Source organism: Trachemys scripta, chromosome 20, assembly GCF_013100865.1.
Source record: "Trachemys scripta elegans isolate TJP31775 chromosome 20, CAS_Tse_1.0, whole genome shotgun sequence".
NCBI lineage: Eukaryota > Metazoa > Chordata > Testudines > Emydidae > Trachemys > Trachemys scripta.
In genome coordinates, this window is record NC_048317.1 from 2,738,320 (window position 1) to 2,752,792 (window position 14,473).

General features: G+C 38.8%; 1 protein-coding gene across 4 annotated transcripts; it reads left to right on the top strand.

Annotated features, from left to right (window-relative positions):
* The first annotated feature begins 1,446 nt into the window (after positions 1–1,446).
* OSCP1 (organic solute carrier partner 1) lies at positions 1,447–14,141 on the top strand. 4 transcript variants are annotated; one of them, XM_034754254.1, is made up of 11 exons: positions 1,475–1,519; positions 4,065–4,137; positions 6,888–7,042; positions 7,738–7,905; positions 8,566–8,646; positions 9,347–9,450; positions 9,893–10,021; positions 10,704–10,773; positions 11,558–11,697; positions 12,408–12,471; positions 13,422–14,141. In XM_034754254.1, exons 1-11 carry the CDS (start codon positions 1,490–1,492, stop codon positions 13,536–13,538), a joined length of 1,131 nt encoding a protein of 376 aa, XP_034610145.1. In that variant the 5' UTR covers positions 1,475–1,489; the 3' UTR covers positions 13,539–14,141. The 4 variants fall into 4 exon arrangements, with proteins under 4 accessions (XP_034610146.1, XP_034610145.1, XP_034610148.1 ...); XM_034754255.1 differs by lacking the exon at positions 4,065–4,137 and having other exon boundaries at positions 1,447–1,519; XM_034754257.1 differs by lacking the exon at positions 7,738–7,905.
* The last annotated feature ends 332 nt before the right edge of the window (positions 14,142–14,473 follow it).

The window sequence follows — 14,473 nt, forward strand, 5'->3', positions numbered from 1 at the left end:
TGCATTTGGTTATCATGGAAACCCAAATAAACTTGAATATCTCTGTATTTGAATTTCAGAGCTTAATGCCTCAGGGATCCATTTATGGAACCAAAATAAGATTTGGTCTTCTCAACAATATTTTCATTATCCTGGTTCTGAAATATCACAATAACAGCAGATGAGGTGTTATTTTTGGACCCAGAGATGGCTTCCTGAAGCATTTTAAAAAGTCCCTGAGAAACAAACACACACAATTTTAAAAATAAGAGAAACATAAATATATGACTACTGGACTTTATGCCCACCCTAGTAACATGTCATTATTAAATGTACCTCCCCCTTTGATTTCGTACTTACTACACAAAAGCTCCAACCTTAAATCAGTGGCATTATGCAGCTCTCATTGTAACATTTTCAGAATTAAACAAATTATAATTAAAAAGAGGTTCTTCTCCAAACCATGAAAGTATGGAGCAGGGGCAGGGAAGGCAATCCCGGGAACTTTAAAATTTCATAACAATAAGAAATCAGGGAAAAGGTTCATTGTGCATTTCCATCTGTCCTCCCAATCTGAAAAAACTGCTTAACAGTAGCAGAGGATATATTACGGGAAGCTATTTTTAACAATTCCTATTATAATGGCTAAAGTAATGATAGGGCTATCTTATTGCAAAGATCGCTGTGTGCTGTTCAGGTGGCTGGAGGTACAAAACTTAGGCTTGGCCTACACTACCAACTTACGTCAGTATAACTACGTGACTGAGGGGTGTGGATTTTCCACATCTTTGAGAGTCGTCGTTCTACTAAGCTAACCCCCGGTGTAGACAGCACTACGTGGACAGGAGGACTTTTCCCATTGACAGTCTCAGGGAGGTGGAGTACCTGTGCTATCAGGAGAAGCTCTCCTCTTGGCGTAAGTAGCGTTTTCACTAGAGATACAGCAGCGCAGCTCCACCGGCACAGCTGCAGTACTGTAAGTGTAAACAAGCCGGTAAACATAATGACACATGAGGTGTGAATTAGTGACCCAAAAAAACAAGTTCCGACACATCTCGATGAGAACGTAGGACCTGCACTACTGTAGCGGCATTTTGCACTGCAGAAGAGTCAGGCTTTATTTTGGTTGAGATGTGGTTACAGCTATGTTGTGGTATCATTGGTTAGAACTGTTGTACTGAAAACAACCAGTCACATTAGCTCTTTCCTTTCCCAGCTTGGTGTCAAAAGTGCTGAGCATTTAAATGCTTGGGATAAAATTCTAGCCTCAGTGAAGTCAGTGGAATTTTTGCCAATGACCTCAAAAGGGCCAGGATTTCCCCATTGGTGTTTGGTTTTTAATGTGAATGAAAGGTAAAAATGGCAGGCAGCCTTTTCTTGTTAAGCATTGAATGCTGACATGAAAATAAAGTCCATTAGCTAGATTTTTCCAATTTCTTTCTTTTAATCTCCTTGCAAGTATTGTTCTTACTACTTGAACCAATGTTTTTGTTTTGTATGCTTCGTGTAGATGAATGGACAGATGTGGACAGGAAACGAGGTACAGTAACCTTTTAGCTGCATGCAGTAGATCAACACAACCATATCCACATATGCACTCTAAACCCATATGCACATATACACTCCAAACTCTGTTGCTGCAGTGTTGTAGTTATAGCAATTGTCAAGAACACAAACAGGTGATTCTTCAACCAAGACTTTCTATTTAAAAAATACATTAATAATTTTAGATCTAAACACAAATAAATCAAAGACCCTTTAACAATAAATATCTTATAATCATGCAGCCCTCTGAAAATTAATTATAATCAGGGCAGTGCATATCAATAGATGGTATCTTCACCAGAGAACTTTCTAGCCAAATCTGAATGTCTTTGTTGATTAACCTTACAGAAATACAAGCATATGACTGCATGAGTTCTGTGAGCATTGTTCATGTGTAAAATGCAGGCAGTAATCATGTATGCTGCATAGCTGTATTTCTGTCAGGATATTCCCAATTCCCTAATCCCCTACCTTTCCTGTTCTTAATTAGTCTCCAGTTTCCAGGGCCCAATACCTCTTTAAGCAGCTTCCTTTTAATAGTTATGATTCGCAGTTTTCAGAATAAAGCCTTCAGCTTTCTCTGTACATTTAGCTAAGGTGCTTCACTATGTAGGACTGTCAAGCGATTAAAAAAATTAATCGTGATTAATCACGTGATTTAAAAAATCGCAATTAATCACGCTGTTAAACAACAATAGAATACCATTTATTTTAAATATTTTTGGATGTTTACTACATTTTCAAATATATTAATTTCAATTACAACAGAGAATACAAAGTGTACAACGCTCACTTTATATTTATTTTTAATTACAAGTATTTGCACTGTAAAAAACAAAAACATTCTTTTTCAATTCACCTCATACAAGTACAGTAGTGCAATCTCTTTATCACAATAGTTGAACTTACAAATGTAGAAATATGTAAAAAAAAAACTGCATTCAAAAATAAAACAATGTAAAACTTTAGAGCCTACAAGTCCACTCAGTCCTACTTCTTGGTCAGTCAATCACTCAGACAAACAACATTGGTTACAATTTGCAGGAGATGCTGCTGCCTGCTTCTTTACTTGTTTACAAAACTACAGAACCCAAACCACCAAAAAGAAAAATCAACCTTCTGCTGGTGGCATCTGACTCAGATGATGAAAATGAACATGCGGCAGTCCGCACTGCTTTGGATTGTTATCAAGCAGAACCCATCATCAGCATGGAAGCATGTCCTCTGGAATGGTGGCCGAAGCATGAAGGGGCATTCAAATGTTTAGCATATCTGGCATGAAAATATGTTGCAATGCCAGCCAGGGCCGGCGCAACCCATTAGGCGACCTAGGCGGTCACCTAGGGCACTACAATTTGGGGGGCGGCAACCGCAGCGGTATTTCGGCAGTGGGACCTTCCGCCGCCTCTGTGGGGGGCGGCATGTCAGGGTGGCAGAAAAGCTGGCGGCGCTCCTGATGCCAGCTACAAAAGTGCCATGCAAACGCCTGTTCTCACTTTCAGGTGACGTAAATAAGAAGCAGGCAGCAGTATCTCTCGTCAATGTAAACAAATTTGTTTGTCTTAGCGATTGGCAGAATAAGAAGTAGGACTGAGTGGACTTGTAGGCTCTAAGGTTTTACACTGTTTTGTTTTTGAGTGCAGTTATGTAACCAAAAAAAATCTGCATTTGTAAGTTACACTTTCATAATAAAGAGATTGCTTTAGTACTTGTATGAGGTGAATTGAAAAATACTATTTATTTTGTTTATCATTTTTACAGTGCATATATTTGTAATCAAAAATAATAATATAAAGTGAGCACTGTGCATTTTGTATTCTGTGTTGTCATTGAAATCAGTATTGAAAATATTTAATACATTTCATGTTATAGGTGCGATTAATTACGATTAATTTTTTCAATCACAATTTTATTTTATTTTTAGTTAATCGCGTGAGTTAACTGCGATTAATTGACAGCCCTATACCTAAGTGTTCAAGTGATATTGATATGTGAATATGCTGGAGTTTGCTTCCGTTTTTTTCTGTGGCTCCACAATGTGTTTTGTGCAGTTACATGTTCTTGCAGCATTTAAAATGTACTAACATATCAAAAGGCTCTGTAGGGCTCTGTTGTAACACATTCAAAAGTGGGATGCGGAGGATAAAACCACCTGCTTTTCATATTTATATGGTCAAGGCACAAATGTGGATTCCACATAGATCAATCAGTAAAGCTTTAATACTTTCATTGTGCAAGGATTATACAGTAAAAACATACTGTATCCATTGCTGGATGCTACTATTAAAAGGAATGATCCCTGACCAGTCAACAGTCCAAAATCACAAGGTTGATGATATGATGATTCAGGATTCACCCATCCTCATCTATTTCATTGACTTCCGTTATTTATCATTAATATACAATTGTTCATGTTTACACAATGAGTAGCTAAAGGAGCTGCTGCAACTGTGTAAAATGTCACCAGTGACTGGTGTCTGAAGCAGTCATTAGTAGTTGGCAGACTGTAATGTGAACGTGTATGTGTCTGTTGTTCACAGCTGGAGTCAGTTATAACCTTGGTTGTCAGCAGTTGTGTACCTGGATTTTGTTTTAAATGGAAACTTGTTGCAGGTAAAAATGTGTAAGTGTTTTGGTCTTGGATTATTCCTTTGGCTGACTGGAATGTAATCTAGGAAGCATGAGCTTTATCAAGACAGAAAGTTATCTGCTTCCTGTCATGCATGTGAGCCATCTCTCGTTAAACTGCATTAGAAACTGAGATGTATGGGTCACAAATGATGTGACATGATTATGGAAAAACCTCTATGAATCCTCCTCTTCTCTCTCGTCCATTGCATTCTCTCTTTGTGGGGGTGTCTCCTGTCTGCACTTGGATCCCTTTCCTGGTCCTGCTTGCTCAGCTCCCTCTGTGCCTAGTTGCCTTTGTGCTGCACTGCTTAGAGTGTCCTTATCCCTGGGCTGACACACCTCTGGTTTGTTTGTTTTTTTCCTAAACTCGAATGGCTAACATGTTCTCCTTGGGAGAACCTACACTCTGGGATCCCTTTGCTTGATCCAAGACTATGGTCTTTAGTTCCTATAAAGAAATTAATACCACATTTCACTATCAGAAGTGTGTTTGGTTTTTGAATGATACTGGGGTTGGCTGTGCCCTTTTTACATTGAATATTTGTTTCTTTCATAGCTCTATTTTAAGAAATGTGAATGGTTTTAATTGCAGGAATTAATTTATGTAAGGATTGATGTGTGGTTAATACAAGTCATCCCATTTCATTCCATTGTAAAACACTTATAGAGAGACTGAGTATTGTTGCAACTCTAAATAGGATTGTTCTGCTACCAGTTTGAATGGCCTTGGTAACCTTAATGGATCTTGATGGGCACACAAAATGTGCAATGTGTGCAAACAGCTATAAAATATTCATGTTAGTGTTGCCATGGGGCAGAAGGTCTGATTTTTTTTCATGTCTGACCAGCTGCAAAATAAAATGTGTAATGACTGATACTTATTGACATTGGATTGGATTTTCTTCATTCCCAAAGGGATGTTGGATTAAGATTCTGGCTAGGATTGACAAATAAAATGTTTTATGGACAGTACATTCCAAAGGTAGGCAGTGGGGGAAAGAAAAATCTTTTAATCGTAGTTACTTTTATTTGGGTCACTGCTTCTTAGAAGCTGAGAATAGATTGGGATCCTATGAAATGTCTTAAGATGCCCACAAGGGGAAATACTGTTTTGCATCTTTGTAAATATTACCTCCAAGCAAGCATAGAGGGAATTGCATCAGTAATGACTTGCGCTCCAGCACCCTGAATGATCTGTTTCCAGCTTCTCGGCACCTGAATGGTACCTAGCAACTGCCCTGGATATCTAACTAAGTTTCCAGTATTATTTAGCGCCAGAGAAGGTGAAAATAGCTGCTACATAGCTTCTGCTGCACTGCAGTAGACCCACTCACCACCCTCTGCCCCCCCAATAGTGAGCGTGCATGTCTAACTCTACCAATAAGAAATAATGTCAGTATTTATATAACTAATCACTACCACCAAGTATCTCTTTGTTCTCTGACTTCTGCCCTGAGGTTTCTGTAATCCTGTTTGAATTTGCTAGCATCACTATCTTTGGTAGTGGTCATCTGCTTAGAAGAGGCTTAATCCTTGCTCTGTAGTCTTGGTATGGACTACAATATTAGCTTTCATTCAGGATTTCCATAGTGGGAAGTGAGTGTTTGTGATACAAAGTTTAGGGCCAAATTCAGTACTGAAGACAGTGGAGTTGCACCTCCTTGTATCACTGCTAAATTTATCCCTAGTGTCTACCTTTTCAGAAAAGCAGTGTACTCTGATGATTAGAGCAAAGCTCTACGAGGCAGGACTCCATGGTTGTGTTCTTTGCTCTGTCACTGCACCTCTTGAGTAAGTCACTTAACAGCTCTGTGCCTCAATATACATATATAAAAAGGTACTATTCATAAGGTTGTTGTGAAGCTTAATAAATGTTTTGAAGTGCTTTGAGATTCTCATGTGAAAATCACAGTGGAAGAGCTCAGTATTATCTTCCAGTGGTGCCAGTGTTTGAAATGCTTTCCTTACCACCAAAAATCCAAATCTGTGCAACACAAAAACTTCAGACAATGAACCTTGAATCATTTGAAAGACTTCTGTTAAAAAGAGGAAAAGAAATTGATTTCTTACATTTCTAAAGGGAAAAAAGATTCAGTTGACTATAATTTATTTTAAGATGGTAATGTGAAAGTCTAATATAATTTAGAACCACAAAGCTTTCCCTGTGGAGCAGAATAACAGCTAAATAGGCATTAGATGCAGTATCAGCCTGTTCACAGAACCAGACATTTCTAATTTAAATAAAAAAATAATAAAAGTGATAGACATGACTTAAAAAACAATGCACCAAAAAGAGTCTTATTCCCATCAGAAAAAAAGTGTTTGTTGCCTATGGCTAGGTCTACACTGCAGACTTCTGCCAGCCCAGCTCTGTCGTTCGCAGGGGTGAAGAGGTGTGATCCCTGACCCACAGAGCTGTGCCAACAAAAGCTCCTAGTGTAGATACATTTATACTGGCAGAACTTCACTTTTACCAGTATAGTTTGTTTCTCTATAGCAAAGGACAGCTTGGCTGGTTTAGCTGCGTCCACACTAGAAGTGCTTTGCTGGTATAGTATACCAGTATTTTTTTCTCTTGTGGCTCTGTATGTGGTTTGCACAGGTAACAATTCATATGAATCCTCGCACACCCAACTGTCTGTGTCCTCCATGTGGAACAAAATAGAGCATTAGCTATTTCTGAAGTCTGTCAGTATAGAAAATCAACAGAATGGGTTCTTTTGTCTTTACAGTTATGAATGATATCATCACAACCATGTTCAATAAAAAGTTTATGGAAGAGCTGTTTAAACCACAGGAACTCTATTCCAAGAAGGCCCTGAGAACAGTGTATGACCGGCTGGCTCATGCTTCAATCATGAGGCTGAACCAGGCGAGCATGGATAAGGTAAAAAGAATGTCTTCCCCTCATAAATTATTCTAGATATTAGAAGCCATTTGTTGCTTTCTTTGATGCTGCTTCTCACTGGGTGTTAATTGCAGTAGACTTTTTGTATATCATTCTAATTGATCAAGCATTTTGTGACAGAAAACCTCCTTGCAAAAGTTCCTCCTAGTTTCCTCCCAGGAAAGGTATTAGAAAATATACCTTTAGTATCAGACACATTAAGATAACTCAAAACAACAACAAATTCCAAACTCTCTGTTTCTGCTTTGATAATGTGAAAGTGTTTGATTTGGGGTCAGATGTGTCTTAATTATAACTGTGTATAATTATTATATTATTATAATTATACCTCCAGATTCATACCCTCAATTTTGTATGTGCAAATACCTGAATGTGTGCTTGTAAAGAGTATTTCTACATGCAAATAACCGTGGCTATAACTCAGGAGGTTGAGGGAAGCCCCTGTCAACACTTTACCCTATGGGTTTAGATACTAAAAATTAAATTCTGCATGTAACAGGTATGTATAAAATCTACCAAAGGAATAAAAGATCAGAGCTCTTACCATACAGGTATTGGGATGAGTTTTCAAAATCACTTTCCAGATTAAACTTGACTTGACAGTGGGATTTGCACCAGATGATGACTGACTTAGGTTTTTTGATCTAACTAGATTTCCCTGCATTATTTTACAGCTCTATGATCTTATGACTATGGCTTTCAAATACCAAGTTCTGCTCTGTCCTCGACCCAAAGACATACTGCTAGTCACTTTCAATCATCTGGATGCTATCAAGGATTTTATACGAGACTCCCCTAATATTCTTAACCAAGTGGACGAAACATTTCGGCAGCTAATCGATGTAAGAGCCCAATTATTGGATGAACCATGGACCACACCGCTGTTTGTTTTTTCACTTTTTTTCAGATAATTTTAAAGATGCTAAATACCACGTTAATGAGTGGCTCATTGAGTGTGGAACTTTTCTTTCACCCTTAGGGAACAACTCAAATCATTCTGCTCCCCTCTTGAACCTGAGGGAAATAGATTTGGTTTTCAGTTACTAACTTTTCCTTATCTTTTTGGAACCACAAATATAACTATCCCAGTGAAAGACTTTTTTTTTTAACCCTAAATTGTATTTCTTTGGAAGGGAATTTAGTGACTGATATCGTCTAATAATAAATAATGGTGAAGGAAGGCTCTGAAGTGTTTTAAAAACACTTCTTGAGACTGAGCAGTTTAGAATTCCAGTGTTGTTTTCATATTGCTCACTTTAAGCTATTTATTTATTTAGGGTCCAGTCCAGTTCCCATTGAAGTGTAAGTCTTTCCATTGACTTCAGTAGGAAATGAATTTGGAATTGGTTTGTTAACAATGACTGCATACCACACTGCCCTTTATTGATTTTTATTTGCAACACAGTTTTGACATTTTTGTGGCCACATTTGACTAGATGGGACAGGTCATTCACAGAACAGCTTAGAAACAGCACAGTTATAATTTCTTTTCTGTTCTCTAGATGTACAGTTGTCTCTCTGCTGGTGAATTTCAGCTGATCAGGCAAACACTCCTCATTTTCTTTCAGGACATGCACATCAGGGTAAGTGTCCCATTTCATTAGCCCATAAGAAAAACAGTGAGTTTGATTTTGTGGCAATAAAATGTAGGTATTTTGTTATAATTACATTAGTTTGAAACAGGTGTGTTTTTGCTGCTTGGGCTTGTAATTTACATCGATGTGCTTGATCTCTCCGTAACTCTAAAAACTGAGCACAATATAAATAACAAGTGTGCCCAATAGTTTTTACTAAATGAACATCCCATTCACTAGAATGGTATGAAAAGCAACTGCCCATACTCAGCTGCAGTTCTTTAAATACTAATATACAGATTGTTTTCTGGACTTGGGTGTTTCATTACTGGGAGATTTCACAAACCCAAAGAGATCTGTTTATGTACAAACTCAACTGACAAACATTTTTCTTTTTAATTAAAGGCTTGACTAAGAAACCATGAAAAACTGGGGATTGACAGAAGGATTTGACATTCCTAAATAAAATAAAGGGTTCAGTTTTATTCATTTGAGTATGATCAGTTAAAGTTAGATTAACAGTTCCAGTCTGTGGGCGATGACTAGAATATGACTACTGTGGGCCCAATCCCACAGTCCTTTCAAATATCAGCCTTCATTTGATTTTGGCAGGAATTACCATGCAGGAAGTCTGCAGGATCAGGCTCCAAGTGATTTACATTCGGAGTCGTTTGACTGGTATTTTTGTGGGTGGGGTGTTTCTTTGCAGGTCTCCATCTTTCTAAAGGATAAAGTACAAAACTCGAATGGTCGCTTTGTGCTGCCTATATCAGGTCCTGTTCCATGGGGAACAGAAGTTCCAGGACTCATCAGGTGATTTCTAGACCATTATTTATTATGTATGCAGCTCCCCCAGTGTGCACGGCTGCCCACAAAGGAGCAGTTGGTACCAACTGTAATGAGAATACTTGTCCAGCGGGAAGTGCACCAAAACTATCATTCATTTTGCATAGATCATTGAATATCTGTTGGGCATTAATTACTTATATAGCTCAGGATTTGGAACAAGTGATCTGACAATTAAAGGCTGAGTATTCCCTCTGTAATCTCCTGTTCCAGCAAAGTGCCCCTTATTTATTCTTTTAAAATTACATCGCTGCCCTTTATCAATTTAGTCGTTTTTATAATAGTATCAAACATTTGACAAAAGAGAGCTTGATTCCCCCTCCTCCAGTATGAAGAGCAAAGCAAGTCAGCACTAAAGAGCATCACTAAATATCTTGAGATAACAATGATTTATTTTTATTCCTTTAAGGATGTTTAATTGCAATGGAGATGAAGTTAAAAGGGTTGAATTCACCAATGGTGGAAATTATATCAGTCCACAAAGGGAAGGTTCATTTGATCTTTATGGAGACAGAGTGCTTAAACTGGGGACAAACATGTAAGTAAACTGTCCTACATAGAAACTACATATACAATTCTTAATAAAACCTGCTGAAGGTCAGCCTTGAAGATAAATGGCTCTTGTTTTGTTGAGGAAAATATGTCTTCGGTCTTTGTATCTCATTGGCTTGTTTATGCCACATCTGCAGCTCTTTATCAACTTGATACCTTTAGTTTAGTGATGTCATCTTGGGAGGAGAACAACACAACTAGCAGTAGCTATGTATGGATATATATAAATAGCCCCAAAAAGAAACAGCAAAATCTCAACTCCTGTCCACAGCAGAGTTGAGGAATGACTGGATCTGGTTTAGTCCTTCACGTTCTGTGAGCTGCATGTAATTATCACTTAGTTTGCATTCAGGGAATACTTTTGATGACATAGATTTCGTCTGAATAATTTTGCCATTCAGGAAAGAAGAGTTAGGAGTACTCTTTGCCCATTTGTACTTTTCTTCACTCAAGCACTTTAACACAGTCAGTCTGTTAAAAAACTGAATTAGAACTGCTCATTCCAATTATTCACTGTCTCCAGAAAAGAATGTATGGATATAACTTTATCATCCAGAAAACATATTTGGATCCTATGCAGACAGAGATGTCTCTCTGGCTCCTCCCCTGTGCACAGGAACTGACTGTTTTTTCCCTGCATGCAGTAACTCTTTTATTTTTCCCTATAGGTACAGTGTTAGTCGGCCAGTAGAGACGCATATGTCAGGAGCATCCAAGACTTTGGCATCCCACACAAAGGTCGGCTGTCCTTCTATCCCCTTCATGCTTTACTAAGTTATTGATGTCAGTGACATTCTGTGGCAAAAAATATTTTGGTCTAAATACGCATTATGTGAAGAAGTATGTCCTTTTATCAGTTTTGGATTTGCCACCTTTTTTAGTTTCATTCAATCTCCCCTTGTTCTTTTTTGAGACATTAAGAACAGAAGCTCCCAACCTTCCTTTTCTAGACCATTCATTATTTTATATACTTTTATCACGACCCCTCCTATTCATCTTCCTTTCTCAGGTAAACAATCCCAGTCTCTTCAGGCTCTGTGTATAGGATAGTTTTTCCAGGCCTCTGTGGTGTTAGCCTTCTCTGAACTCCCTCCAATTTTTTACCGTCCTTGTTGCCATGGGGTGACCAGAGCATATTAGAGGAGGCTACCAGTGGTTTATATCATGGTTATATAATTTTTTCTGTATTGTTCTCTGTCCTGATCTTTATGCATGCTAAAATCTTTGTTGTTGTTTTCCCTAATCAGTTGTTTGACCTACTGAAACAATTGGAAGTTCATTTTACAGATTTTTCAGCTGTTCGATTTAGCCAGGAAATTATTTTGTCCTGTATGTGTAACCTCAGTTTGAGTCCATATGCGCTAAACATCAGTCAGCCACCATATTGCTTCTATAATATAAAATATTAAATAATAATAACACTGAAAAATGTTGTCCTTTACAATACCAGGAACCAGCAAAACGAGTATAGTCCTTCTTTTTCTGTTTGTCCATCCAACGAATCCATTATTGTTTTCTGCAGGAGAATGCAGCCCCTAACCCTCTTGCTAAAGAAGAACTGAACTTTTTGGCTAGACTAATGGGAGGCCTGGAGATCAAGAAACCCAATGGCAGTGAGCCGGGATTCCGATTAAACCTGTTCACAACAGATGAGGAAGAAGAGTATGCTTAATTCCAATGCAATTTTGTGTGTGTGGTTTTGGGACTGGGGAGAGGCACAGCATTGACAGTCCTGGAGACTGAAGCCCTTTCTCTAAAGCGAAGGTACAGCACAGGGCAAGCGTTCTATTATGGCTCAGTCCTGACCTGGATGGATCCTCTCCAGGGACAAGAGAGGGGCTCAGTCTCTCTGGTGTGTTCACACCTTGGCCTCTGAAATTACCAACCAGAAATCCAGTTAGCACAGGTTGGGGGGCGGGAGTTGTAACATGGAGTCTTCTCCACTATAAAGTGACTGAGGCTTTTAATTCCCCATTGGATGGTAATGACTTTTGGTCACTAGTGACCTGATAGATTTGAACCTGTGCCTGAACTTTGAAGTACTCTCCCATTACCAATCTCCCTCCAGCTCCTTTTAAGCAAATAAACATTTCACAAGATAAGTGCTTTATTATAGCCTTAATGACAATTCAGGTAATCTGGTCTCTCAGATCTAATCATCCTAGTCTCTTTGATAAAGGATTTATTTTCTGGCTGTGGGGAGCAGGGGAAGGCTGCCATTCCATTTTCTGTATTAGCATCTCATGGATGTGCCGGGGTTGCTATATGAAGAAGGATGCTCAGTAAATTAATAACCAACCAGATGTTTTCCCCTTCATTCCCCTATCTATCATACATGAGATTAAGTAAACTTTTTTTATGCTTTCAATCAGACATGCAGCATTGACCAGGCCTGAAGAGTTGTCTTACAAAGTTATCAACATCCAAGCAACCCAGGTATGTATAGAGTCAAGTATCAGAGGGGTAGCCATGTTAGTCTGGATCTGTAAAAAGCAACAGAGAGTCCTGTGGCACGTTATAGACTAACAGATGTTTTGGAGCATAAGCTTTCGTGGGTGAATACTCACTTCGTCAGATGCATGTCATTTTACAGGTATGTATGGTGTATTTCAGATCGTTGATCTTTATCATCTCTTTGTTTCTGAGAAAATAATTTTACCCTAAAGATGAATTTGATAAATTTTGAAAATATTAATGTATTTTGACAAAACCCAGTTAAGATCACAAATAAGTAATAGAAATTATGTGCAGACTTAGCAATTACAAAGTAATAGAATTAGAAATATAGCAGATATTTGCAACTGTATCTCCTTTACTCACCTGCCAAAGCACAAAGTTTTACAAATATATAGGCTAGAGAAGGCAGACCCGATGGACCATTTGCCTGCTCCTATTGCCCTACAGCTACAGATCCTCACATGCTTAAGTATTGCCCTACAGCTACAGATCCTCACATGCTTAAGTATGTCACCTGAGTTTTGTATTCTGATTCCAGTCCTGTGGTCTGCACGGGGTAAAACTGCAAGGGCAGGCTCCATCATTAGCTATTTTAAGGGAAAAGCAATGGCCAGTGTTATAATTAACGAATGGGGGGAGGAGGGAGCTAACACTTGTTTTTATTTGTAGTGTTTAAAAAACTGGTGGTTCATCAGGGGGTTAGTTAATTTCTCAGTAACTGAAAAGTATCTTTTCTTAAACATACTTTTTATGTTAAAATACATAAAATTCAGAACGCTGCGGGCTTTTCTAAGGTTATGATGACAGTTCTAAATGTAGTCAAATTTTGCACCTTAAATCTTGAGATGAACTCTCTGAACAGAGTTACACTGACAATAATTGTGAAATTAAGGATTTAGATGTTGGGGTTTTGTTTTCATTTTCAACAGGACCAACAGCAGAATGAGGAGCTGGCTCGAATCATGGGAGAGTTTGAGGTGACAGATCAGCCCAGACAGAGCACAAGCAAGGGAGATGATTTACTCGCTATGATGGATGAATTATGATACTCTGCTTCCCAGAGGCACAGGCAGAACAAGAAGCTGTTTATTTAGTCACTTACAATTTGACACAGACAGAAACCTGCTGCTAGTCTCCTACCACATGGAGCTGTTACAAATCCTGTCTGTCTGTGTCATGACTAATTACACAGGCCAGCCTCAGACCCCAGAATCAGTCTGGGTGGCATGGATACACATTCTACCAAAACTTCTCTGATTTTAAATGTGACCTTCCAATATTTGCCTCCTTCATTTCCTGTGAAAGCTCTAGATTGTTCCAGGCCTGAGATTTAGAATCTTGAGTAATTAAAGGAAATGGGAAGTGAGCATTCATGTTCTGCCCTTAACCTTTGCTGTGGGAAGTCTGGATACTTTAGATACCATTTATAATGGGAAATGTGAAGCTTGGTGTAACATATACTAGCTTGTGCGCGATTCTTAAGCACTCCTGGAAGGAACAGTCCCTTCTCTTTGCCAGTTGAGGCCAAAGAAGATTTTGTTTGCTTCAATTCATGTAGTTAGCTGTCTGTCCACCATTAAACAGTGGCAACCTCTTTTTTGCTGCACTCATAAAAATGAGAGGTCTAGAAATGACCTACTATCAAAAAAGTGTCTTATTTGCGTTTCTATGTACTTAATGTATATTTTTTTCACTTTTCAGTAAGGTACAGTACCATACTTCACTGTTTGTTTCTGCCCCCATCACAAAACAGGGAACTCCAGTTCTTCAGAAATATTTTCCCAAGTGCAGGGCCGGTGCTACCATTAAGGCAAACTAGGCGGTTGCCTAGGGTGCCAAGATTTGGGGGCGCCAAAAAGCGGTGCCCCCAATTTGCTTTTACAGCATTCCTACGCCCCCTCCCCGAGCACGCGGTCACCGCTCCACTTCTCCCACCTCCCAGGCTTGCAGCGCCAATCAGCTGTTTGGCGCCGCAAACCTG